Genomic DNA, 22,960 nt, shown 5'->3' with positions numbered 1-22,960 from the left:
TGACCCTAAAATAGGTCATGATAATGCAGACGACGATGATACATTTCAGCATGATATTTACTGTCCTTATTTTTAAATCACACCAAGTAGATCCAATGTCCAAGAATCTTGATCTATCAAGAGAAACCCATCGTCGATCAAAATTAACGTTTTCTATTCAGTCCTGATTAAATACAGTTCCAATAACTGTCGAGGTCAGATCAAGGTCACTGCACAGGAAGTGGAGGATTCCCACAATTCTTTTCGGCAATCCAATATGGCGCTGCCCATGCAAAAGGTGTACTATTCCTTTATCGTGTAATAGAGTTTAATCCTAAAATTACATATTGTTTGTCTTGATAGCGATAAATTATGTGTCTGCTGATTGGAATGACCGGAGTCGGAAAGACTCTTCTGCTCAAACGTCTTCAGAATATCCTTTGTCATGTAGAAAAAAGTGTGAGGAGTCGTAATCGTATGACTACTATGTTATGTATGTCAGTGATTGTCACTATGTGTTTTCACAGACATGACAGACCTTGAGTAAATAAAAACATGCAAAACAAAATCAGGCCCACTTTAGCCTCTTTAGCTGACAAAATTCTCCAAAATTTTCATGAGGCAAAGACAAGGTCCTCAGTATTTCACCAGCCGTGTTTGAGGTTGTTAAGCTAAAGGCGATTTTTCTTCAACAGATTCCACCTGAAAATGAACATGATGAAGCCAACTGATTTCAACTTGCAGTCTAAGCCTATAAACTGGTACCTGTCCAACTTTTTAAAAAAAATTGACCCTTCAGTAGTCTGGTGGCATGACTCTGGAGCTGGAGAGAATGTGTAGAAAAAGAGACCCAGATGTTTCTTTGACACTGTTGATTGATATGCAGTACTAAAGGGGTGTTGGACTGGTTGTTTCATGTGCCATTCTATTTTCTTGTGTTGCACGTTTTTACTATCTTAACTTTGGGACTCTCATTGAAGTCACACATTTTCAACTAGTGTTTTCATGGTAAAATTTGGCTAGAAAGATTGACACAAAAAGTGAATGATTGAATAAAAGTCTGTACACCGGATTGTTCTGTTCTTTTTCTCTTTCCCACACAAACATGATTGACGTAACCATTATTTACCACTAAATTTCATTTTTTGTTATTGGCTTATTTAAAAGAAACAAATCAAGGTTCAGAAATTAGATTTCCTATGTCTAACAAGTAACATACATGTAGATTCAAAATTATTCATAAAAGTTGTGTGTATTTTCATTTTTTTTGTGGTAACATATTTTGCGTTGTTCCTCCTTGACATATTTACACATTATTCCAGCAAAGGTTCATTCACTGAATCTGAGGAAAATCCATCAACAATTCCGACAGTAAGTGGAGTATTTTTCTGTATTTCTTATTCAAATAATGCAAGTATTGTTTATTCATATATTTTATGTATTTATGTATTACCTATTTGTTGGTCTTTTGTGATTTCCTTGTAAAACTGAAATACAATCTTATTTTACCAAACATGTCGTTCTTACTTATAGGTTGGCACCAATTTGGTGAATGTCAGTGTCAGTAAGAGGAATGAGGTGACGATTAGGGAACTAGGCGGAGCCATGGCACCCATCTGGTTCAATTACTTCTCAGATTGCTCTGCCCTGATGGTAAGAAATTCAAGACTTTGCTAATATGAGCTGATAATGAATTTCAAAGAGTGATATTTGACTGAAGTTGACAACTATTCCTGTGTCTATCAACTGAAAGAGTAACTTTTCATCGTGCTACTTAAGAATTCATTACCATCTACTGCAGTAACTGCAGTGTTACCTGGAAATAAAGGATCACTTCTATATGATTTGGGTTTTATTGTAATAAATAAATTTAAATTGCGTATTAATTTGTATTTTGTTGTATTATTTATTCGTCTGAATTGCAGTTTGTAATTGATGCGTCCAATTCTACCCAAGTGTCTGCTTCATGCATCCAGCTGCTGACCACTCTTCAATCAGAGAAGATGCAAAAGGTCAACGTCCTTATCCTTCTCAATAAAGTGTAAGTCCTCTGAAATTTTAAAAGGAGACTCAGGAATGTCTTTTCTATTACTACAATAACTCTTATGTACAAGTTATTACTAGAAGCAGAAATTTAAGAGTTTTCTGATGCTCTTCTTTTTCTCCAGTGACCTTCATTTAAGTGTGCCACTTGCTGAGCTCAGGTACCTTCTTAGACTTGATGACTTGATAAACACAGCTCTGCAGCCAATCACAGTGCTGGAAATCAGTGCTAAGGATGGCCAGGGGCTCAGTGAGGTTGTCAAGTGGCTTGCGGCAAACAGTAAAGGAGGACTATGATGCTTGCAAATGGATTGTGCTTGGCAGGGTAGGTTGTCATAGGTGGGGTCACTGGGAAGGGGGCTGACAGAGGGAGCGTTGAGTTCTCCAAATTCTGCTGGTTTTCCAGTTATCATTAATTGCTTTTGCATATCTGGTGGGATGGAGGGACAGGGCCTGAGTGGTGGTTTGGGGTGTCCCCAGAGGACAGGGCTTGTGGGCAATGGAGGAATCATTAAGGTTGAATAGATTGGAATTATCCACTTTTAACTTTTAATCTCATTCCATGTGTGTATATATGCTTTGTGTGTGGTCTGACGAACATTGTGCAATATATCACTTTACCTCTCGTATTCATTGAAAACTATCACAAGAAACAATTCATGAGATTCATATTATGTTTCTAGTTGTGATTTTTATTTGATCTTTAGTGTGTAAACTTACTTACTGAAATGATAAAGCATCACATGTTCATCATGAATTTATGTCTTCGGTAGTTGTGATTATCTGTATTTCTACCAATCTCTAAATAAGGTCATTGAATGAGTACTTCTGTTTAGGAACTCTTAATTACACAAAAAGTATATTTAAGTTTTACAATCTGAATATTTACTGATGTCTACTTGTTGATAGAAATTCTGAATACAATGTAATATAAGCGATCTATAAGATATTTCTTTTGTGTAAACCTGAGTATGTTCTCACTTAAAGGGAATATACAACATTTGCAAACATCCAAAAATAAAACTACAAAGTTTTTACGAAATGCCTTCCTATGATGTTGGTAAATGACAGTCTCAAGCATCCTGTAAAATTATGGCACCTGGTGTGAAGTCATTTTCAAGAAAATGGTGTTTTTGTATACATTTCCAACGGTGGTCGGCTGTCCACCGTTGGAAAAACCTAACTATTTTTCAACTACTGCTCCAAATTTACCTTTTTTTTCAGTCCAAATTTTGAACTGGGTATAAAATAGAACTAGGTATATATAGACTAAGTCTATTTTAAGCCCCTTTTTAGCACATTTTATTTTCAAGTGTGGTACGTCATACATATTTGAACAGAAGTACGCCTACATTTTTTTATTTTTTATACATGTTTAACTTTCATGTTTTGTTTGATTTCATTTTGCACAATCCAAAAAGCAAGCTGCTATCTAAATTTACGAATTGAGATAAACACAAATACTTGGAATTGCATCTGAGTACAAAAAAAATATAACTTACACATAGAAAATATAGGTACATATTTCTTCAAACAATTGATAAACCATACAATTATTTCTGATGAAATTTACTTGTTTTAGAAAAAATGAAAGATTTAAATGACAAACTAAATTTTTAATTGCTGAATGAAATATTGCATCTGCTGAAAGAGCTTTCTACATCATCTGAAAGAGTCATAATGTACTTTTACCAATAACCAGGGAAGTGTTAGAAAAAGAAAATAAGTGTACACACAGCCGGCCAAGCAGTTCACTTCGTAACTGAAGGTCTTAAACTTTTCACAGGTTAGAAGTAGAACATAGCTTTAACAAGTACTTTCTCTATTGAGTATTACATAACCAGTGCTTGCTTCACAGAAACAATCTCATGAAAGTCTTACAAAAACTTGCAGAACTCTCAGAACAAATGGAATGCTGGGACTTGGGACGGTCAATGATATCCCACAGGCTACTAGTGCAAAATTTAAATTTTTATTCTGACAATTTCTGAAGTGAATTACATATTTTCCTGGACCAACTAACATGCATTTTATTTACTGTGCATAAAAACTGAAGTATTCGTAGGCTTACAGTCGATTCCGAATCCTTTACAAAGGTGTATCAAATGCTTCCATCTCTGTGAAATGAAAAAAATAGATTTAAATGCAGGTGAATAATATTGTGACTAAATTTTAAGTCGTTTCATTGGTCAATGGCATGGCGGAGGGGAGATGGATGGAGTGGGGGGGGGATTTGGGGGTTTATGGGGTTAGGTTTTTACCCACCAGCTGGACTAGGAGCAGGCCTTGTAGCTGATATCCTCTCCGTGGCAACTTCAACCGACTCATAGATTGGTAGACTTTTGATGTCTGTTCTGTCTAAGATCTTCTTAACTGAAGACTTAAGAAAAAAATAGAACAGACAGTAAGCTATGAAAGTTGGTGAATTGACAACATTGACATTGCGAACGATATTCACAACTTGAAATGTCAACAAATTGGCAAAAGAATTCCTAACTTACTCTTGCATTGACTACTGCTAGTTTCTTCCCTGCCTTCTCAAAAGCCTTGGCGCTATCTTGCAGTTCCTGAAGAAAAAATCCAAACCAGAATGATTACATTTTTGCCTTTAACACTTCTTTACAAAGCAGTTGGTTTCATTTGCTGCATACAGTTGTAAATTAAAACACACTAGCAGTGCACTTTTTCATTTAGAACTTAAAAGTAAAAGAAAATTGAAAAAGAAAGTTTACTTTTAATCTTCAGGGAAAAGATATTTCTGAACCATCAATCAATTGTAAAGAGCATTCAATATTTATTTAATTATGAAATCTTTGCTAACATGTATTCAGATTGACCAGGACTGTTTAGTTTCACCTCAGCAATGCTGAAGTCAATGGCATTGATGTGTTTCATATCTAAGATGACTGATTTAGGTTCGTCGATGAGCAAAGCCTCCTCATCCAGTACTGTCTGCAGTCTGTCTGCAGCCGGATAACGTAATCCTTGCTTGAAGCGAATCACTAACGGGTTACCTTGCTCGACCTGAAAGTAAAACAGTACTGATCTTTCAAACAAAACCTCCAAATTAATTGAAATGCTTGTTTGTACTACATTGTGTCAGTATTAACAATTCAATTCAATTCAATTCAATTCAATATAACATTTATTTATATCCAACCATGAACAAAATACAATTCATATAGCATGTACATCTATAGGAAAATAAATATAAATTTTGTATTGGAAAAACAAATAAGTAAAATTATAAGATATCAAATCCCATCAAATGGATTTAATTCTTGATACATTTCTGCAGAGTTAAATTCAATTTCAACTTGTAGTGCTGTGTGAGGGATTATGTCTGGTTCCTGACCTTGTAGCTTGGTTTAGCCACAGGGAAGAGTAGCATGAGAAGGTCTACTCCAATGCCGATCATGGTACCATACTCAACACCAAGATGTAAGGACGGGAAAAATGTTGCAATTAATGTCAGCAATTCCCATTCTGTGAGGACAAACAAAAACAAAAGAACTCTTAAAATAATAAATGTTGTATTACTCAGTTGGTTGATGTGACCCCTCGCAATGAATTAAATGGAGAAATAGGCTGAAATGTATTTAATTTTTATTGTGATTGAAAAGTTGAACAAAGAAATTGACTGGAGTGGGCTTTAAACCTGCGACCTCCAGATAAGTGTTCCGGTGCTCCACCAACTGAGCTATCCAGCCCTATGTTGGCAGTTCCCCAATTAGTCAATATCTTTGTTCAAGGGGCACTAGTCAGAAGCCATGTTTATTTTGTTACCTTTAAATAAATTATTTGTGAAGATTAACTATTCTTAATTTTTGGTGAGTAAAAGCAGACATTGTAGTGCATGAGTTCTCTGTTAAAACAAGTCTTACCGTTTTTCAGGAATGTGAAAGTTAAGAATCGGTGAAGCCTGGCAATATGATCTGTGGAGCGCACAGTTGTAGCATGAAGGTGTTGATTGGCCAATTGCTGGGTTCAGTTGGAAATGGGAGAAGCACAATGTTGGGAGTGGGTGGAGAACAAGGCCGAAACACTATGCAATGAAATGCTAATCAAAAAAGATTGAAAGTTGACAGATTGTGTCGGCAAAACCACAAAGGTGGAAGAGGGTGATGCAAAAAAGTTGTGAATTGCTGGAAACACACTGATGAATTTGTGAAACAAATCTCTCATTTTAAAGCAAAAAAAAAAGAATATTGGAAACTGGACTCACTTCTGATTTTCCAGAGATGGCCAACGATCTGATAATCAAGCATGAAGAAGACGGAGAAGATAATGACCGCTGCTAAGGCAGCCTTAGGGATGTAGTAAAAGGCTGGTGTCAAGAAAGCTAACGCTAGAAGAACCAGAGAACCAGTCACTAGACCACCCAATGGACTGGCCACGCTGGATTGACTGTTGATGGCAGACCTGGGGACAGAGAGAAAAAGATTACAAGTATTGTTAGAAACTTCAATAAAAAAGAAGTAAAGGGACAAGAAATGACAGAGTTGAATAGAATAAAGTGATGTATTTATTACCTTGAAAAGCTGCCAGTTGTTGGGTATGAGGAGACAAAGGATCCTCCCATATTGCAAAAACCTGAATATAAAATATAAGGAATACGAAGCTGTGGAGTGAAAATTGAATCATTTAAGGAAAACAATATATGCCCCCTCCCCTCCCCCCCCCCAAAAAAAAATAAAACTGAGTTGGAACGGTCAGTTCTTATTCTTATTTAAGAAAGCTTTTCTCTACGTGAATTAAAAAGAAAATCAAAAGACATCAATAATGACTCACCCAAGGCTATCAGTTCCTGGTTGGACTCCACTCTGTAGCCATTCTGTCGAGCTGTAGAAAAGAAGTTTTAAAATAATTCTTTAGTTTAATTAAATATTAGAAACAAGACATTAATAAGCAGCTCTTACCAATTGTCACCAACAGGAGGAAGTACCGGTATCAATTAGGGTATCATTATTAGGGCACCGGTATCATTTAGTTTAATTGCCAGAGTTTGTTGTATAGTAGCATGTATATTTGCACTTTTTTGAGTTGTTATTCAACAAGAAAGATGATTAGCCTGGCAATCAGGGGTATCACCTCATCTGACCCTGTGGTTACATTGCTATTCCAACTCACCAAATCCTTTGGCTATGGCGATGTTCTCTAAGAAACCAATCAGAGGAACTATGATGAGACCAACCCTGAGATACTGCAAGACACAGGATGTACGAAGGAATCAATGTAATCGTTCATGAATTAAAACAAACTCAGTAGTTTTACTCAATACTTTTATATTTATATTTATTTAGATATAAGATTCAGTGTACTACAGTACTTCATAATACTGTAACTTTTGTAAGCACTGTTCCTCGAAGGAGGAAGTTAAATGTCAATAGTACTACTAACTTAAAAAAAAAAAAAAAAAAAGTGAAACTTGAATTAAAAAAAGAAAAGAACCCTGTAGCCAGATCATTCAAACATTAGATACAAGAGACAAAGAATGAGAGTTTCTCCTCTGAAATCAAACATCTGAATGAAACACACAATTTTCAACATAACTCTGACCTGATAATTCCATAAAGACAATGTTCTTGAACAAAAAAATGACAGATATACATGTAATACTAGACCCACCGTCAATATGCCAGGTGCCTGGAAATCTGGAAGCTGAAACGGAGGGAGGCCAGAGGTCACGTTGCCTGTTATTGTTATGTAGCCATCGTAATCGTTGCTGATGAGTGCATACACGACACCTGATGCAATTATGACTACGATTGCATTCCGACCTGATATAACACAACATGAGAGAAGGAAAACATTTGTTAGTTTTTCCTTTTAATTCTTTATGGTTATCAAACCAAGGGTTCTTAAAAGTGTACAGGCACTATGGTTGGAAGCTGAAGAAACCTATAGGAAGAGGACAACAAAGAAATGTACAATTTTAGAGGTGGGAGGAAAAAATTCGTGAAATGGGTTTCCATGCAAAATTAAAAATTAAATAAAGGAACCAGTTAGGGACAGAAAACACAGGTTTGAAATCAAGTCACAGAGGTGGAAGGTGTGGAAACTCTGTTAACACTAACTCTAGATGTGTGAACAATCATTAAAAATGGATGATTCAGTAAGATGGTAAGCAAGAAATGAGAAATGTTTTATATACAATTCTTTTAAATTATCTTCATCAATTGATTGAGAGAATACCTGTGCCTATGATCCAGAGTGTCTTCCAGATTACCCTCCGTTGCCATGGCGATGAGCTGTTTAATTGGTTCAGGGAGTTTTGACTTTTGTTTTTCACCATCTGTAGAGAGAGAAAAAGTTTGAGGGTAAGCAATTAATCAGTGAACCAGAGCAGTGTCAGCAGTCTTATTTTGTCTGAGTGAATCCTCACCATCATTCAATCACCAATAATAACCACTCACCCGCAGTGCAACAAGAGTCACAATACAACAGATGCCCAAGGTACAGTCTGCCCATCTGAGGAAAAACAAAATAGCAAACAAAAACTTAAACAATATGTAAATTTAAATTCCAAAAAGGTTGCCTATTAAATAAATGAATTATAAAAAGATATGTGAAAATTATACTATATTGAGGGCTTTATTTAAATCCAACTATTTCAGCTAAATACTATTGAACATTCTTAAAAAAAGATTTTCAAAAGTGTTTGCAACTTTTCTGCTTAATCTTCTTTTGATAATTGATCAGTCTTTTGTCACTAGTAACAGCTAGGGATTTGATTGTAAAACTTCCATCAGATAACAGCTGTAAAACTTCCATCAGATAACAGCTGTAAAACTTCCATCAGATAACAGGTTGAGAAGCCAAGAAATTTCACAAGAATAAACATCATCTTTTTGGTTTTCCTTTTATGGAGTTGAATATTTGCACTTCTTTTCTTGACTGTTTAACCATAATAATCACAAAACCTTATCTTATCTATTTTCTTTCAAGGGACTTCCCCTAGACTACACCATGACCATTCATCCAAATGTTGACTTATGGTTGACAAATATTTATTTGTCTTTGTTAGGATTACCTTACACATACAAAGTACACCTACATCAGAGGAAATATTTATAAACAGGATTTTGCAAGGGACGTTCCCTAAAAGAGCCAAACTGCCATGTTTTTTTGGGGGGGGGGGGGGGATAGTCGTCTCTGTGATATTGTCTCTGAGCTGATGATTGTGTTTTAGTCAGGTTCATTCTTGTTAATTGGATCATAGCCAATATTTATTTGTAAACACCGCACTCTGGACTGTTCTATTTTCCATCAACTGCTCCTGGTTACATAAAATGAACTTATACAATTACATGTATATGAAACAGTTCACATGATAATAATGTGGAGGACAATATGAAAAATATTTGTTCAACCAGGCGAGCAAAAAGAAATTTTGTGTGTGTAATGAAACCCAGAATTTACACATGCAATTTCCTATTTCAAGACATTTATTTGTATTTTGTAAAGTTTATTTAAATGAGTAAATTTCGTCTCCCAACAATTCTCAAAAGGTAAACAACTTGCCTGCCGACCCCACAAGGTTTTTCCCTGCGATGTCCCCTGGTACTGTTTGTTCCGGTGATTGAATGATCGATATAAAGTGATTTTGTTAAATGGTGTCCGAGTAAATATTTGACTATAGCCCCCAGGACTTGATATGGGTTATTCCCTGTGAGATAAGAAGAATGTCAAGGGTATAACAAGAACAAACCTGCAACTTATCTCTTTTGAGTTTTCACAGTGATATGTTGCTACGATTTGAAGTTTGGGCTTTTGTTTGACAGAAAATTCAGATAGGGGGAGGGGCAAAATGAAGGTCTTTTGAAAAGGGAGAAGGAACAAAGTGTCAAGGTATAACAATATTTTTAAAAGTTGTTGAACCTGCCATATTTAATTCAGTCTTTTTACCATGGTCAGAATGTCCAAATAATGCAACTATTTCAGTAACGTCTCATTCATTCACTGCAGTACTTGTTCAATGAGAACAATGTTAATTAGTTCTTGACAGAACTGATTGGACAAAAAAATGGATTAAAATAAAAAAACTAAAATGTTATATATATTTTTGAGCAACTTCCGAACGTTTTCCTTATCTTCTTAAACAGTGCATCTAAGAGTGACAAAGTGTAATATTCCAACTATTGTTCAGATTCGTTTGCTTTGAATGAGGCATGGCCTGCACTGAAAATCTCAGAAAACCTTTTTTTATGAGGGCTTGACTGCAATAATGAGTGTTAATATCCCCCTAGCCCAGCAAAGACTAAATCTGGTTTGCAACATCATTGACTGTCATAATAACTTTTTGAAATACTTTTCTCCTGATTATTAATTTCCAAAAATAAAACCAATACACCAGAGAAAAGGAAAATAATATAAGTCTTACTTTGTTTCTCCGATGTGTTTGAATATGTTGTAAAGATCCAAGGTGAAGACCTCAGAATGGAAGCGGATGCCTAAGATGTTTTTGATTTGACCAAAACCAATTGTCAGAGCGGAGGCGGATGTGAAGCCTGATATCACCACTGAGGAAATGTAATTAGTGACAAAACCTGTGGGCAGAAAGACATTAATATCATTGAATATCAAGAGACAATTACCACATAATTGTGAAGGGTTTAACAAACCTATGCAGGTAGGCAGGAACTTTCATCACATTGAACAAAATACTGTCATTTAATGAAATTGTAGAAAATGTAAGGCAATGTAAGTCCATATCCATCCCTAACGTGAGGTGTTTTCATCACACACCAAAGTGGAAAGGCATAATTTTCATAATTCTATTGGTCTAAAGAGTCCGCCTTTTGGAATGTTATTTCAAAGAAAGTCACAAATACTTTACAGAGCTCAGAATCACATTAAAGCATCAGTTGTATCATACCAATTCTTTTAAATATTAGGATATTGATTTTATTCATAGAATGTTGGGAAGCTTGAAATGTGTTAAGAAAACCAAGGTAAGCTAATTTCCAGATTTCTCATGTTTTAAAATTATGATCCAAATTATTGGCACCATTAGCAAATAATATCTGTAAGCAGATATTTTTTTTGAAAAAAATCTAACTTTGCTGTACTCACCCAGATGCAAAATTCCCATACCAATTTGTATAATGCCGCAGAAAAATGCCAGCAATACAGCATAGGTTGGATCATTGAGTGCGTCTTCAGATCCATCATCCAGTGGCTTGCCGTAATCTGCCACCAACAGTGACATAATGGCAGTGGGACCAACGGTGATATCCTTGGACATACCAAAGATGCAGTACATGAAGGAACCTACGAAGGCCGAGTATAAGCCATACTGCAAACAAGCAAGAGAAAAACAATACATTGAGCACATAAATGACAGAGGGAAAAAAACAATATGTTACTTGCTTTGAGTAGAAAATAAAACCATTTCCTTTCAGAACGCTAATCACTGGACAAATAGTATCTTTCCTTTGACCTGGATATGCTTTTGTAGCTTTTTGACTTCAAGTTATATATATTTATTTTCTAAGATGTCTGAAATCTCAATGAATTTGAAATCCTTAGAATTTGGAAATGTATTCTGTAGGATGGTAGAACTAAAAGAAAACACACCACATTTACCTATTTAAAATGAAAAACAAAATCGTCTTCAAGAGGGGGCTTTTTGAAACATACTTTTTTAAGCCCGGAAGGAAAATTCTGGCCAATAAATAATGATGAACTTGGAAAAGATCCACTACACTTACCACCAGAGGGAGTTTAGCGATGTTTGCGTATGCCAGGGCCTGAGGCAGAACTGTAAGCCCTACAGTCAAGCCAGCAATGATGTCATTCAGGATTTTGTTAGGTCGATACTTGGGAAGCCATCTGGTAAAAGGAAAACGATCCTTCCAGACGTCCACTGAGAAACAATATTCCCAGGCAGCCTTCTTCAACTTCGTTTGAACTTGGTCTGAAGACATTACTTTCTTCAAGTGGGTTTTTTTCGTGGAATTTTTCTGCCTCCAAATAGTTTCTCCTGAACAAATGCACAGCAACAAATACGAGGAATGCTTTGAAGAGTTTTCTGTAACAGAAATGCATATTAAAAACATTGTCATAATTTAATTCATTTTCCACTATCCTTTGATTACAACAATCAGGGTTTTTTTTAAGTTGATGTTTAACAAAAACATCTTGTATTAATACTACCAGATAGTTCACTTTGTTACGGTTTTACGGTACTTTCAGTTACCAAGATTTTGTAAGAAATATTATTATTAAGGCTAAGTGAAGCTTTCTCATTTTTCTGTCTGGTGAAACTGTGAAAGTTTCGTTTTTAGAGGTTAAAAATAAAACAAACCAATTAAAAACGCTAAAAATGTAAAAATTGACAAAAGCCACGGTTCAATTATTATAACAGGAAACTGATCTAACCGACATTTAAGACACTCTATCCAGAAGAAGAAAACAATATCTTACTACTTTGGAGTTATACTTACCAATGCATGCACTTCCACATCTACAGTTCGACTTCGGCTGCCACCGTCATGCGGCGCGGTACCCGTTCAGTGGAGATGCTTTGGTGGAGCACGTACGCCAAGTAACTGATCATCAATGGGCCGATCTGCGCTTGTGGTACGGTGTAGATATTTTGAACCTTGGAACATACAACATTCCTCGCCTTTCAACACCCCCTTATCTTTTTGGTCAAGGCTAGCATTTATATTGGTCATTAAAAGTAAATAAAAACACGGCACGATGATAAAGTCCACGTGCGAAACTACCAAACTTTAAAAATATGCAAATTATGTGTGACTTCGCATGAAAACGCCCCCAAGTGTTTACAATTTTTCAAGGGCGTGGCCAGGATTAAAAATAATGAGGGGAGGCAGTTTAAATCTTCTTATAATTCGATCTTATAACGAATTTGACATCAGACAGTAATTGAAATTTGCGGCCAACAATGTGCCTTAGTAGTGCGCAGATATTGGAAGAAGAAGAAGAAGAAGGAAAGGCTGGTAACAAGTCTATTTATTTGGATGCGTTTACCTTCTTTTCACTGGTACACTGCGCGGGTAACAATTTAGTAGCTGTATGTGTGGGGCGGGACCAGTCGAATTAATTTCACGTGGACATGCACGTGAAGTTGTGTTTAAAAAGGTATCTTTTAGATTATGAAGGATTTTCCGGCAGCCTGTCAAATTTGCTGAATTGGAAATCTTCCATTGTAACCTTATAACGCAAGTATTTTATGAAGGACATAAGTTATTATGCTGACGAGCTCCGGCGATTTTTGGGGTTGAAAAAGCTGACGAGTGACAGCTCAGCTGTGGCCGGCATTATTCGAGGAATTAGGCCCTATTGACATGATTGAAAAACACCTTAGGAAACTTGATACACGTGCACACTACCAGAGTTTTTCGTACATGCAGCCCCTCTCATCTGATTGATGGTATGGCAGAAACTCTAAGGTAAGTCCAACTGAAAAGAGACATTTTTTATGATCACATCACCACCGAACAATGCTATGCCAAGTTCATTATTATTCATGTTATTTATATTTACTTCCCACAGGTTCCAGACAATAGTCATTGCCAGTGCAGTGGCAAAAAAAAGAATCAGTGTAACTGTAATGTAAAAATAATTGTGACCATGTCCTGAAATTTATTTCGGAAAAAATGTTGCACCCTGACTCCACGTTTTTCTTCATAATGAAGCCTTCATTGCAAAACTAATGATAAGACATGAATTTTGGACTGAGTGAGAAACATTTCCAATTGTTAGGATAGGAAATACTTCAATTTTCTTGACTCTAGTCTCAGCTCCATAGACTTTGTACACAACCCCTGAAGTGGCGTCAGGTTGCAACATTTGTTCCTTTATTTCTTGCGGACCATGTCAGCATAATAATATTTTATTGGATGGCCTTTTTTGGGGGGGATACAAGAATATATTGCTCTCGCTATAAAAAATAGCTCATGCATATTCATGTGTCCCCTTCAAAAATCAAAGCCAGCTAGACATCCAAATATTAACATGATTGACCGACGACCGTGCATGCAGTAAACCAAAGATACATAGAGTATAGATTTGCACTTGCTGCAGCACTAATAGCCTTTTTATCAAAATGTTGTGGGATGATTATAAATTAATAAGTGTTTTTTTTTTTTTAGCAGAAATTAATTCATTTATGAAATCTATTTGTTTGTAATGGTTATAATGTTTTAATTGTTTGATCAGGTGATCTAACATAGATGTAGTTGTAGATGCCACTCTCACTTTTGCATGGTTTGTGCACATGTAACTTAGGTGAAAGTTTCATACGGGTAGTTTCAATTTCACTCTGTAAAGATTGACACTAAACCCTTTTCGGAATGAAAGAAATCAGTATGGTCTTATTGCTTATAAAAAGGCTGAATTAATTAGATCAGTTGAATATTGGAATGTTAGACCTTTCATTCAATTGAATATTAAAATATAAGTTTAGGCCTATACCAGGAAGCAGATTTCTGGTCATCCATTTTCCAGATAAAAATGCCGTCATGAAGGTTTCATCCTAATTTGTTTTACACATGTTCAGGTCAATATAACATAACAATTGACATACAAGGAATGCTACATTTCACATTTGCACATTCACGGATATTATTTGTCAACAATTTATTTCCCTATTCTTGGATGGATTCTACAAGTTATTGTTGGGCACATACATTCATCAGTTGCCTTAAGTTTTAAGCTTCCAGAACGCTATTTGTTAAAATAAAATAATTGAATTTTCCCCTTTCCAATTCTGCAATTACTCCCTCATATGATGAAGAAGAAGAAAATGGGATTGTCTGAGATGACTTTCAGCTTGTTGGCATGACGAAATGCCCTCAGGCTAACTTAAAATTTAAAAAAAAAACAAAAAAAAAAAACTGCATTACATACGCTTGCATTTCCTGCTCTCTGTTGAATTTAATTTATGGAAGTTACTTAAGAAGATGAGCTTGTCCTGTAGGCTTTTGTTTAAACAGTAATGTGCATATGAGATACATTGATATTCTAAATGTAAAGGACCCGTTTGATAGTTTGTTTCTTGTAGAAAATCAAAATGCCAATAATAAGCACTTTGCATACGAAAGGAAAATAGACAAATTTTGTTAAATTGAACAGTATCTAACAAATATGTGTACAGCTGATCGTGTGCTGAAGTCACAGCATTCTGTAACCATTTAAACTTTCTCGTTTCAGAACGGAGGAACTGATGAACTATAGACGGCTGGACTCTTCTCTTCCCCGTAGGGGTCCTAAGGAAAAAAGTCCGGATGGCTCCCAACGCCAGGAACAGAAGCTGCGGAGTCTTCATGAGCAGCAAATTACGTTACTGAAAGAACGGAGGGTGGCTAAACTGTGAGTATCGTTGCACAGCAATTGATGACTTTGCAGGATTCTTGCATTCTCTTGTTTTATAGTTTCTCTCTTGTTTCATATGTGATAATTCACTTTGAACATCTTTAACCATTCATAAATCACTTTGCACTGATCTTTTTTATATTGTGTATCACCATTTCAATGATTTTTTCTCCAACAACCTGTAATCTTTGAAATGGCCTAAAACACAATTCCATTTTCTTATGGAATCTATGATAAACCTGTGATTTCATCGTCTTGTCACCGAATTGTCAATCCCTGTCTTCAGAAATCTGTGAGAAATTTGTGACAACAACAAAAGTAACGGCTTGGATTGACTGGGTAACTAGTGAACTCTGCATTCTTGTTGGGTCTGTTTCCTTAAAAACAAGGGAACAAAGCTCAAGTTATTATCCAAGAAATAACTCTCAAGGATAGATTTCCAATCAAAATCAAGCTTTTATTCCAATGTAAGGGGAAGATGTCTGTTGTCTATGAAGAGGGGAAATAGATTAGCCTCTTCAACATGTACTAGGTTTGAGGTGGTTACAATCTGGGATATTGGTTGCTCAAACACTCAAAAGCAGAAGGATCATTGTTCTGGTATGTCAGAGGTGTGGAAAAGATGATTGGAATGTTTTAGTCCTGCATGTAATGACTGTTTTGTCATTTTAACAGTGGTTTAGAAAGTAGATTACACAATTTTGTAGTTATTTTTATTTTGCAGGAAGCAAATGAAATTTGTGTGTGTGTTTAATATTGCAGAAGCAATTTGGCCATAGGTGAATGGAGTCCCTGCAAGGAGCTGGTGGAGGTCAAAGTTGAAAAGGTCAGTGAAGGTCACAGTTAAATTTGGTAAATTATAAATCCAAGAGATCATTTTTGGCTCGTCTTAAGGCCGGTTCGTACTTCATGTAAATGTCGGTGTGAAGGGAATTGGACCAAGTATTGGAGAACATCACAATGAAACTTGACTAGTTAGTGCACAAAATATAAACTAATATTTGATATTAAAACTTTGGTGACAGGGGAAGTTTTGGCAGACCATGGGGTACCATTCTGGTGGTCGGAAGTACCTGTATGCTGAGGAGGGACTCTTTCTGTTGGAGATGGTAAGCACCAAAATGATCAAACCCCAAGTTTGTATTCTGCAAAGGTCATGTCCCTGTTCTTTAACCCTACCACTCCCTCCCCCCCCAAAAAAAAAAGCTGGATACAAGCCGGTATTTCTTTTATTCTTAGATTACTGAAAGCAGGTCACATTATAGACTGTGAAATCCGGTGACCACAATTTGAAGGTATGTTCATGCCATGGTTGTCCACACGCACTCCATACTCCTTTGATGAAATGCATTACATTGAAATACATTATGAAGAATGTGTGGGACATTCACATGAGTGCGTTATCACATCAGTGATGGCTTTTGATTGGGGTCGCTGGACAAGCCTAAGGAGACTTCATGTATTTAAAAAAGTGGTTTTTCCCCCCATTTGTTCTTCACATAGAATGGCATGGAGTTGAGACATCGGGGAGTACCATTGACAATGCAGGAAGCATATGAGCTGATGATACCTGAGCAATTCTCATTGGAGCATTACCAGGTAATGGACTCTGTTCAGGACCATAGAGGGCGCTGTAAGGTGTACTTACAAGAGCCTATGAAGGACGCATTAGGCCCATCAGTGGTTTACCACAAGCATAGTGCCAAGTATGAACACTGTGCAGCCACTTTTCAAATTTGCAAAACAATTTGTAGTATCTGTGCGTGAGACGAACATACCTGAGCTTGGCACACTGCAGCAGTGGCTGTACAGTGCCCTCAGTATCAGGTCTTATTCTCATTTTCACTGTTAATAGGGTACGTGTGTAGCGAGTCAGTAACTAGAGATATCAAACCAATCTTGTTAACACAATTTATTGGCAGAGGCATACATGTATATACTTTCAGATTCTAGTTTTTGTGGCGCTACTTGCTTTTTGGGGAGCTGAAACTTATAGTACACGTACATGCAATGTCTCCCAGAAACTTTGAAATTGGCAGTTTTGTTCATTTTTTTCTTGCAGAATGAGTTCCATATTTGATTTATTTCTTTATTTTTTCACAGGTTTACAGCCATCTGATGAGACTGGGATACATCACCACAAGACATAAAGAGTAAGAGTTTGGAAAGTTGCTTGGTTTTGTTTGTCTTGAGCTACTTCATGTTTCTCCTTCACAGACTAAAAAGAGTTTTAGTCATTGACAAGATTGTAACCTCGGCTTTAGAGATGTTAGATTTCCATTGCTTAAGTGAAAATGAGTACTTTTTATCTGTACTGTTAGAAGTACTTTTTTTTTCAAAAAGGCGACCATCTCTCTTTATTTTCTATCTCCAGGAATGATATCACAGATTATGAGTATCGCATCCGTCTGCATCAATATCGTCACAATCAAAAGAAGGTTTATCGGAAAGTGCAGGGATGGTTCCAGCAGATGGATGATGATACCAAGACGGATATGCAAGAGGAGGTAATAGATCGCTATGGTGATACCTCAGCTCATACCTCCATTCCTGAAGGTCAACAGACGAGTAATGACATGAGCAACAGCAGCTTCGCTGGAGTCTCTAGCCGAGCATCCAACGATCAAGCTGTCACTGGGGATGCTATGAATAGTGGGGGGTTTCCTCCACTTCCTGGATCAGAGACAAGCAGCAGCATCAACAACCTACCCTCAGAGGCTAGCTCCTTGTACTCAGATAGCCCTGTCATGGTGCGGCCTGTCCGTCAAGAGGGATTTGGCGCATCAATCAACCTGCTGAACTATCACAAGATGTTCTTACAAGCCAGCGATAATGTTGCTGATGACTCAGTGAAGCGAAGTCTACCCAGCAGCACCAGCTACACTGAGTCAGATGAGAAAGGTAAAGAAGAAGAGGATCTAGAGCATTCCAAGAAGCGACGTAAGCTAGATCTTGATAATGAGCTCATCGTCTACTCAGACAGCGGTAGAGATAGCAGTGTGAAGACCAACCAAGCCTTATATCGACTACCCTCATCAGAAGACTCTCCAACCAAATACAACCCCTTGAAGGAATACCCACTCAACTTCCAAATCAAGAAGGAGGACTTTGATAAGCTTCTGCGGCCATCTAACACCCCTTGGGAAAGCTCTGACCTAGGTACATCCCATCCATCCTGCACTCCTTCTGTCAACATTGATGATGTCCTAGACACCTTCTTGCCAACCTTCAATGACCGTTCAGACAGTGACTCGATGTCCTGTCCTTACTCCAGCTGGAACTTCCAGACCATCAAGCTGCCCAACCTGGCCGATGGAAAATGGTCTGAGAACTACTCAGCTTTCTTCAAAGACTGTAAATCTAAAGAGATCCCTGCATCCAAAGACAAAAAGTCTGATATGAGTGATGAGAATGCGGAACAGCTTATGAAAGCTTCCCAAGAGCTGTTGAAAACCTCCGCTAAGATGATTGCCACGTCTGGTAAGATGATGGCCAACAGTGGGAAGACAGCATCCAGTCTAGAGGACCGTGCAGGCTTCATGAAGAAAAAACTTCCAACTAACTGGGGAGAGTACAAGAAACTATTGATGCTTGGGGTTGAAGAGGATAGCCAAGATCTTCTGGAATGTCCAACTGCTCATCTCTGGCAGGGTGATGTCAAACCTTTGGTTCATCCTTCTGAAGCCACATATACTGGTAATTACCACCAATACATCCCACCCTTTTCTGTCCAATGGGAGCTCTTTAAAATCAACCTGTACCGACACCGGGTTTATATTGAATCTTGGGAACGAACCAAAGTTAAGTTAAAAAGAACCAGAACCAATTTTATGGAGCTTCTAAATGGGTGTAGCAAATTTCACCGGCAGTACATTCTGTTTGATCTTTCAGCTTGTATTCAGTTTTTGCTGTACGAAGTTTGCTTGGTTAGAAGGTCTGTCACATTATCCCCACAACCTTTGCTACCAAGTTATTCAGTCAAAAAGATAACTACTCTATTTTTGTTTGATGTAGGAAACCTACTGAGCAAACTGCAGGTCATCTCCAGTGCTAATGTGTCATCTGAACATGTCAGGTATGCCATTGTTTCTCTTTGTGTTGACACAAGTGGTCCTGACCCTAATCCCTTGACCTTGTTTGCTCGACATTAATCTACCCAAATCTAGCATTATTTTGTTACCTAATGGCCCACTCTTTGTACATAACTGGGACATTGATCTCTGTATAAGTTCCAACAGCCAGGATCCGTAGGCCTGAATCCATGAAGATCAAGCAGGTGTTGGAATATGATGGATCCAGAACTGTTAAGTTTCAAACAGTGCACTACCATTAAGAATTTCGAACACAATGCTGGGACTTATAGTGGCGCTTGCCTACAAGTCACAGATGGTCACTTTGTTTATTCCTGAGTCTATGGCTATGACTTGTGGTTTTGCTACTGACACATTGCTGTGACTTTCGATAGCCGCACACCAGATCTTCCATATGAATAGAACTACGCGCTGCTATTATAAGTAGATCTCTGTCACCCTTTGTCCTAAAAGGATATTTATAGTTCATTTCCACTTGACCCAACAGGGGGATGTGTATGATAATAATAATCACAGTCGTCTATCATTCACTAGATTGTCACCACCGCTGGGCTCTAGCATCAAACTTGCCTTCGATGTGTTTCTCTCGAGTCCAACCCACAAGAAAACGCAGCCTGGTCGACCCAAATTTCATGTTGTTGTTGCAAGGTATAATCAAGCTCATTAGTTCGTGCATATCCAGGCCCTCGTGTGGTAGGACTGTGTACAGTGTGTAGAGTGTATCATATTAGATTCGTGGTTAGCCAGGATGGAGCAAACGGCACTTGATGAAACAAACATGCAGATGATAACCAATGTATAGTCACCTCAGTGGGTTGCTTCGGGTAAATGGTGCCCTCGTCTGTATTGCAAGGACCAGATACAGTGATGCAAATTGTTATGAAGCCCCATCAACGTCATGGTCAATTGTCAATCAGACAACAGATGCATTCCTTGGAACATGACATGACAAGTGCTTGGCTGTCCAAAAGTGAAAATGAAATGAAAAGTGGTTTGCCAGTATGGCAGTTTTGTCATTTCAACCCTTGTCCCTGAATTTGCAACTTATTGCATTTTGAAGAACCATCACTTTCAGACAGTATAAGAATGATATCTTGTCAATCTCTGATGTTGTTCCAACTGACACCATCCTAAAATGTGATTCATTTTTTGGGTCGAGTTGGCTGTTCAAGCTTAACTCTATAGTAGAAAATGTAAACAAATAGGGTAAGACAGTTGTGTTCCGAGTGAGGATATTGACGTTCTTTGGGTCTTATTTCTTTCTTAGAGTGACAGATGCCGTGCCTGACCTATTCACTCTTGCCAACCTCTTGCAACAAGCCAGCGCAATCACACTTCTTGTTGCTGTAGTGGATAATGGAGACATCACATTCTACACTCTGAAGGGCATTGAACTGTCTACTGATATCAGTCTTGGTTAAGATCTTGAGAGTCTACGCCTTGGTGTAAGACAGGGATGTCTGTGTATGGCTATGGACAGTCCAGCATCCTTTCAGAGGCAAAACAGCCTCAGTCATGGCCAAGAAAACCCCACGATTTGAACAAGACTGTACTATCTGCTCCGTTCACAAGTACCCCCTCACCGGCAAAGGAAGTACAGTTGGGGGTGCCTGACTGCAATTTTGCCACGACGCGTGGCCGTACCACTGCGTGTACTTAGTACAAATCCCCTGGTGTACGTGCGTCACACACAAGGAACGGTGCGCGTCAACCAGTTAAATGTCCCGCCCATGGGACGTCGTTGTTAGGTAAAAGGGCGCCCTCTTTGTTAGCGCACGGAGCTCATAAGCATCTGTAAATATATAAATCCTGTTTAAATTTTGTGCAGACTTCATCTTGTTGCAATACCCGTCTTCATGTGCATGTGTATTTATAGTCTGGTCTCTGTTTTGATAAACTGATTCTAGAGCACAACACACAGACACAGGATGCAAACGTTTCATATGTGATTACACAACTCCAACATGACGTATACACGTTTATGGCTTCTGACCAGCCCCCCTTGATCAAAGACATTGACAAATTGGGGAACCACCAATATAGGGCTGGATAGCTCAGTTGGAAGAGCACCGGAACGGTAATCAGGTCGCAGGTTCAAACCCCGCTCCAGTCAACTGTTCAACTTTGAAAAAACTCCAAATTAACTGACATTCTTATAGGATGAACTTCTTTTGGAAACTATTTTCTGTGTACTTGTTCCATATTTTTCCTGTTTGCCTGACCAGACAATATAAAAAGTGCAAAGTTGCCTTGAAACATAAGTAGTTGAATAGAGTCTCATATTTCATGATCTGGCATATAAAAATCAAATCTTCCAGATTCTTTAAAATCTACCCGGAGGTTTCAGAGGATTTTGTAGGATCGAGGAAAATAGAGTCCAGCTACCTCAACTTTATGTGAGGCTTGATGACCCTTGAATGCTGACTTGCAGACACGTGCCATGGGGTTCCTGTGGTGTGGTTGATTTGAGAAGATTCAGCAAGGTTCTTGGCTAAAATGCTCAGGGATTGGTTAATGAAATAGCCTGTGCCCCAATTTTAACCAATCAGGAGTAAGAACAGAAAGTAGTGTTAAAATTCAGCAAATTATTGTCTCATAAATGGCATAAAATCCCTGCTGATGTAAAATACTGTACAGATATTGTTATTTTTGTGTACACTGCATGGGCCTGTCACTTGTCACTGCCTTGTAGAGTTATTAATCATCAGACCATTCTTTGAAACAGTTTGTAAAATCTGTTTCTTGGAACTCTGATGTGGTGTCCACAAAAAGTCTTGTTGTTTAAAAAAAAATCTTGATGAGTTTGAAGTGTCTGAAATATTCAGCATATAAACATTGTGTTTTTTAATCAAGGAACAAGGTGACTGGCTCACCATTGACCGTTGTAAAAATCGAAAAAGTGCACCTCGTGGTCAGATTTGAAAATTTGAATTCGATTGTAATTCACTGTTCTGGATGTAATTTTGGGCTGTAGATTAATCCTCGTTCCAAAAGGTTTTAAGTAAAAGGTTTTGATGATATTTACCGCATCTACTAAACTGATAAAATATTATACACTAGTAATATCTCTGACTTGCACACGTGTTGTAAACAATACAGTTGCTTGTAAGTTGTTAGTCAAATAAACATACTGTGCTTCGCAACAAGGCTTTTGTCCTTACCATTTTGATTATTTTCCCCCGATTCTAAGATTGAAAATTGCCTTTGCCGTTTCTTCCGAGCTCAGCTCAGACGTGTTATTAGTTTTGTTTTACCGGTTTCTAAGGCTTAATTTTTTTTTTCTAAAGCCGAGGCCAGCTGTGATTACAAGTGAAATCATAATGAGGCAACGGCTATTTGGTGTGGGCTTTTGTATCTACTCGGCCGGCCACTAGACTGCTTACACATTTGCAAGTCTGATATAAAGGATAATGCAATTTCCCCCCAAATCTTGGCGTCAAATCGAACGTCTGCACGTGTACCGTTTCCTTGTTTAAATTTGACCGCTCGAACTTGCTAGGTAG

The 22,960-nt window shown here is 37.6% G+C and overlaps 3 protein-coding genes across 7 annotated transcripts; 2 read left to right on the top strand and 1 right to left on the bottom strand.

The window, feature by feature from the left end:
• The first annotated feature begins 56 nt into the window (after positions 1-56).
• On the top strand, positions 57-6,445 carry LOC119734912 (ADP-ribosylation factor-like protein 16). 2 transcript variants are annotated; one of them, XM_038208546.1, is made up of 6 exons: positions 57-412; positions 1,292-1,350; positions 1,513-1,632; positions 1,905-2,020; positions 2,148-2,347; positions 6,262-6,445. In XM_038208546.1, the coding sequence occupies exons 1-5, from the start codon at positions 352-354 to the stop codon at positions 2,317-2,319; spliced, it is 528 nt and encodes a 175-aa protein (XP_038064474.1). In that variant the 5' UTR covers positions 57-351; the 3' UTR covers positions 2,320-2,347; positions 6,262-6,445. The 2 variants fall into 2 exon arrangements, with proteins under 2 accessions (XP_038064474.1, XP_038064473.1); XM_038208545.1 differs by lacking the exon at positions 6,262-6,445 and having other exon boundaries at positions 2,148-3,064.
• Positions 3,222-12,576, bottom strand: LOC119734911 (sodium-independent sulfate anion transporter-like). Of its 4 annotated transcripts, XM_038208542.1 has the most exons (16): positions 12,471-12,576; positions 11,736-12,055; positions 11,098-11,320; positions 10,406-10,571; positions 8,439-8,493; positions 8,218-8,317; positions 7,651-7,802; positions 7,153-7,225; positions 6,814-6,864; positions 6,555-6,615; positions 6,248-6,444; positions 5,378-5,508; positions 4,879-5,046; positions 4,524-4,589; positions 4,288-4,402; positions 3,222-4,139 (listed from the first exon to the last, which is right to left on the bottom strand). In XM_038208542.1, the coding sequence occupies exons 2-16, from the start codon at positions 11,949-11,951 to the stop codon at positions 4,111-4,113; spliced, it is 1,803 nt and encodes a 600-aa protein (XP_038064470.1). In that variant the 5' UTR covers positions 11,952-12,055; positions 12,471-12,576; the 3' UTR covers positions 3,222-4,110. The 4 variants fall into 4 exon arrangements, 3 of the variants coding, with proteins under 3 accessions (XP_038064470.1, XP_038064472.1, XP_038064471.1); XR_005272131.1 differs by lacking the exons at positions 3,222-4,139; positions 4,288-4,402; positions 4,524-4,589 and adding an exon at positions 5,907-6,003 and having other exon boundaries at positions 4,955-5,046; XM_038208544.1 differs by lacking the exons at positions 3,222-4,139; positions 4,288-4,402; positions 4,524-4,589; positions 4,879-5,046 and adding an exon at positions 5,907-6,003 and having other exon boundaries at positions 5,132-5,508.
• Positions 12,577-13,057: 481 nt separating this feature from the next.
• On the top strand, positions 13,058-22,604 carry LOC119734817 (tRNA-splicing endonuclease subunit Sen54-like). Its single transcript, XM_038208390.1, has 10 exons — positions 13,058-13,442; positions 15,205-15,363; positions 16,129-16,192; positions 16,392-16,475; positions 16,870-16,965; positions 17,470-17,519; positions 17,741-19,062; positions 19,381-19,441; positions 19,992-20,105; positions 20,725-22,604. Exons 1-10 carry the CDS (start codon positions 13,426-13,428, stop codon positions 20,876-20,878), a joined length of 2,121 nt encoding a protein of 706 aa, XP_038064318.1. The 5' UTR covers positions 13,058-13,425; the 3' UTR covers positions 20,879-22,604.
• Positions 22,605-22,960: the final 356 nt, after the last annotated feature.

Source organism: Patiria miniata, unplaced genomic scaffold (assembly GCF_015706575.1).
Source record: "Patiria miniata isolate m_02_andy unplaced genomic scaffold, ASM1570657v1 HiC_scaffold_28, whole genome shotgun sequence".
NCBI classification, from domain to species: Eukaryota; Metazoa; Echinodermata; class Asteroidea; order Valvatida; family Asterinidae; genus Patiria; species Patiria miniata.
The sequence above is the reverse complement of the archived record's forward strand: the minus strand, read 5'-3'. Positions and strand labels throughout refer to the sequence as shown.

Coding starts and splice junctions, on each gene's coding strand:
- LOC119734817 (XM_038208390.1), top strand. Junction 19,442..19,991: donor GTGTCATCTGAACATGTCAG/GTATGCCATTGT, acceptor ATCATTCACTAG/ATTGTCACCACCGCTGGGCT. Junction 20,106..20,724: donor TTTCATGTTGTTGTTGCAAG/GTATAATCAAGC, acceptor TTTCTTTCTTAG/AGTGACAGATGCCGTGCCTG.
- LOC119734911 (XM_038208542.1), bottom strand. CDS start 11,951: ATGTCTTCAGACCAAGTTCAAACGAAGTTGAAGAAGGCTGCCTGGGAA. Junction 5,509..6,247: donor CCATCTCTGGAAAATCAGAA/GTGAGTCCAGTT, acceptor TTGTCCTCACAG/AATGGGAATTGCTGACATTA. Junction 5,047..5,377: donor TGGCTAAACCAAGCTACAAG/GTCAGGAACCAG, acceptor TTTTACTTTCAG/GTCGAGCAAGGTAACCCGTT.
- LOC119734912 (XM_038208546.1), top strand. CDS start 352: ATGTGTCTGCTGATTGGAATGACCGGAGTCGGAAAGACTCTTCTGCTC. Junction 413..1,291: donor TCTGCTCAAACGTCTTCAGA/ATATCCTTTGTC, acceptor ACATATTTACAC/ATTATTCCAGCAAAGGTTCA. Junction 2,021..2,147: donor CTTATCCTTCTCAATAAAGT/GTAAGTCCTCTG, acceptor CTTTTTCTCCAG/TGACCTTCATTTAAGTGTGC.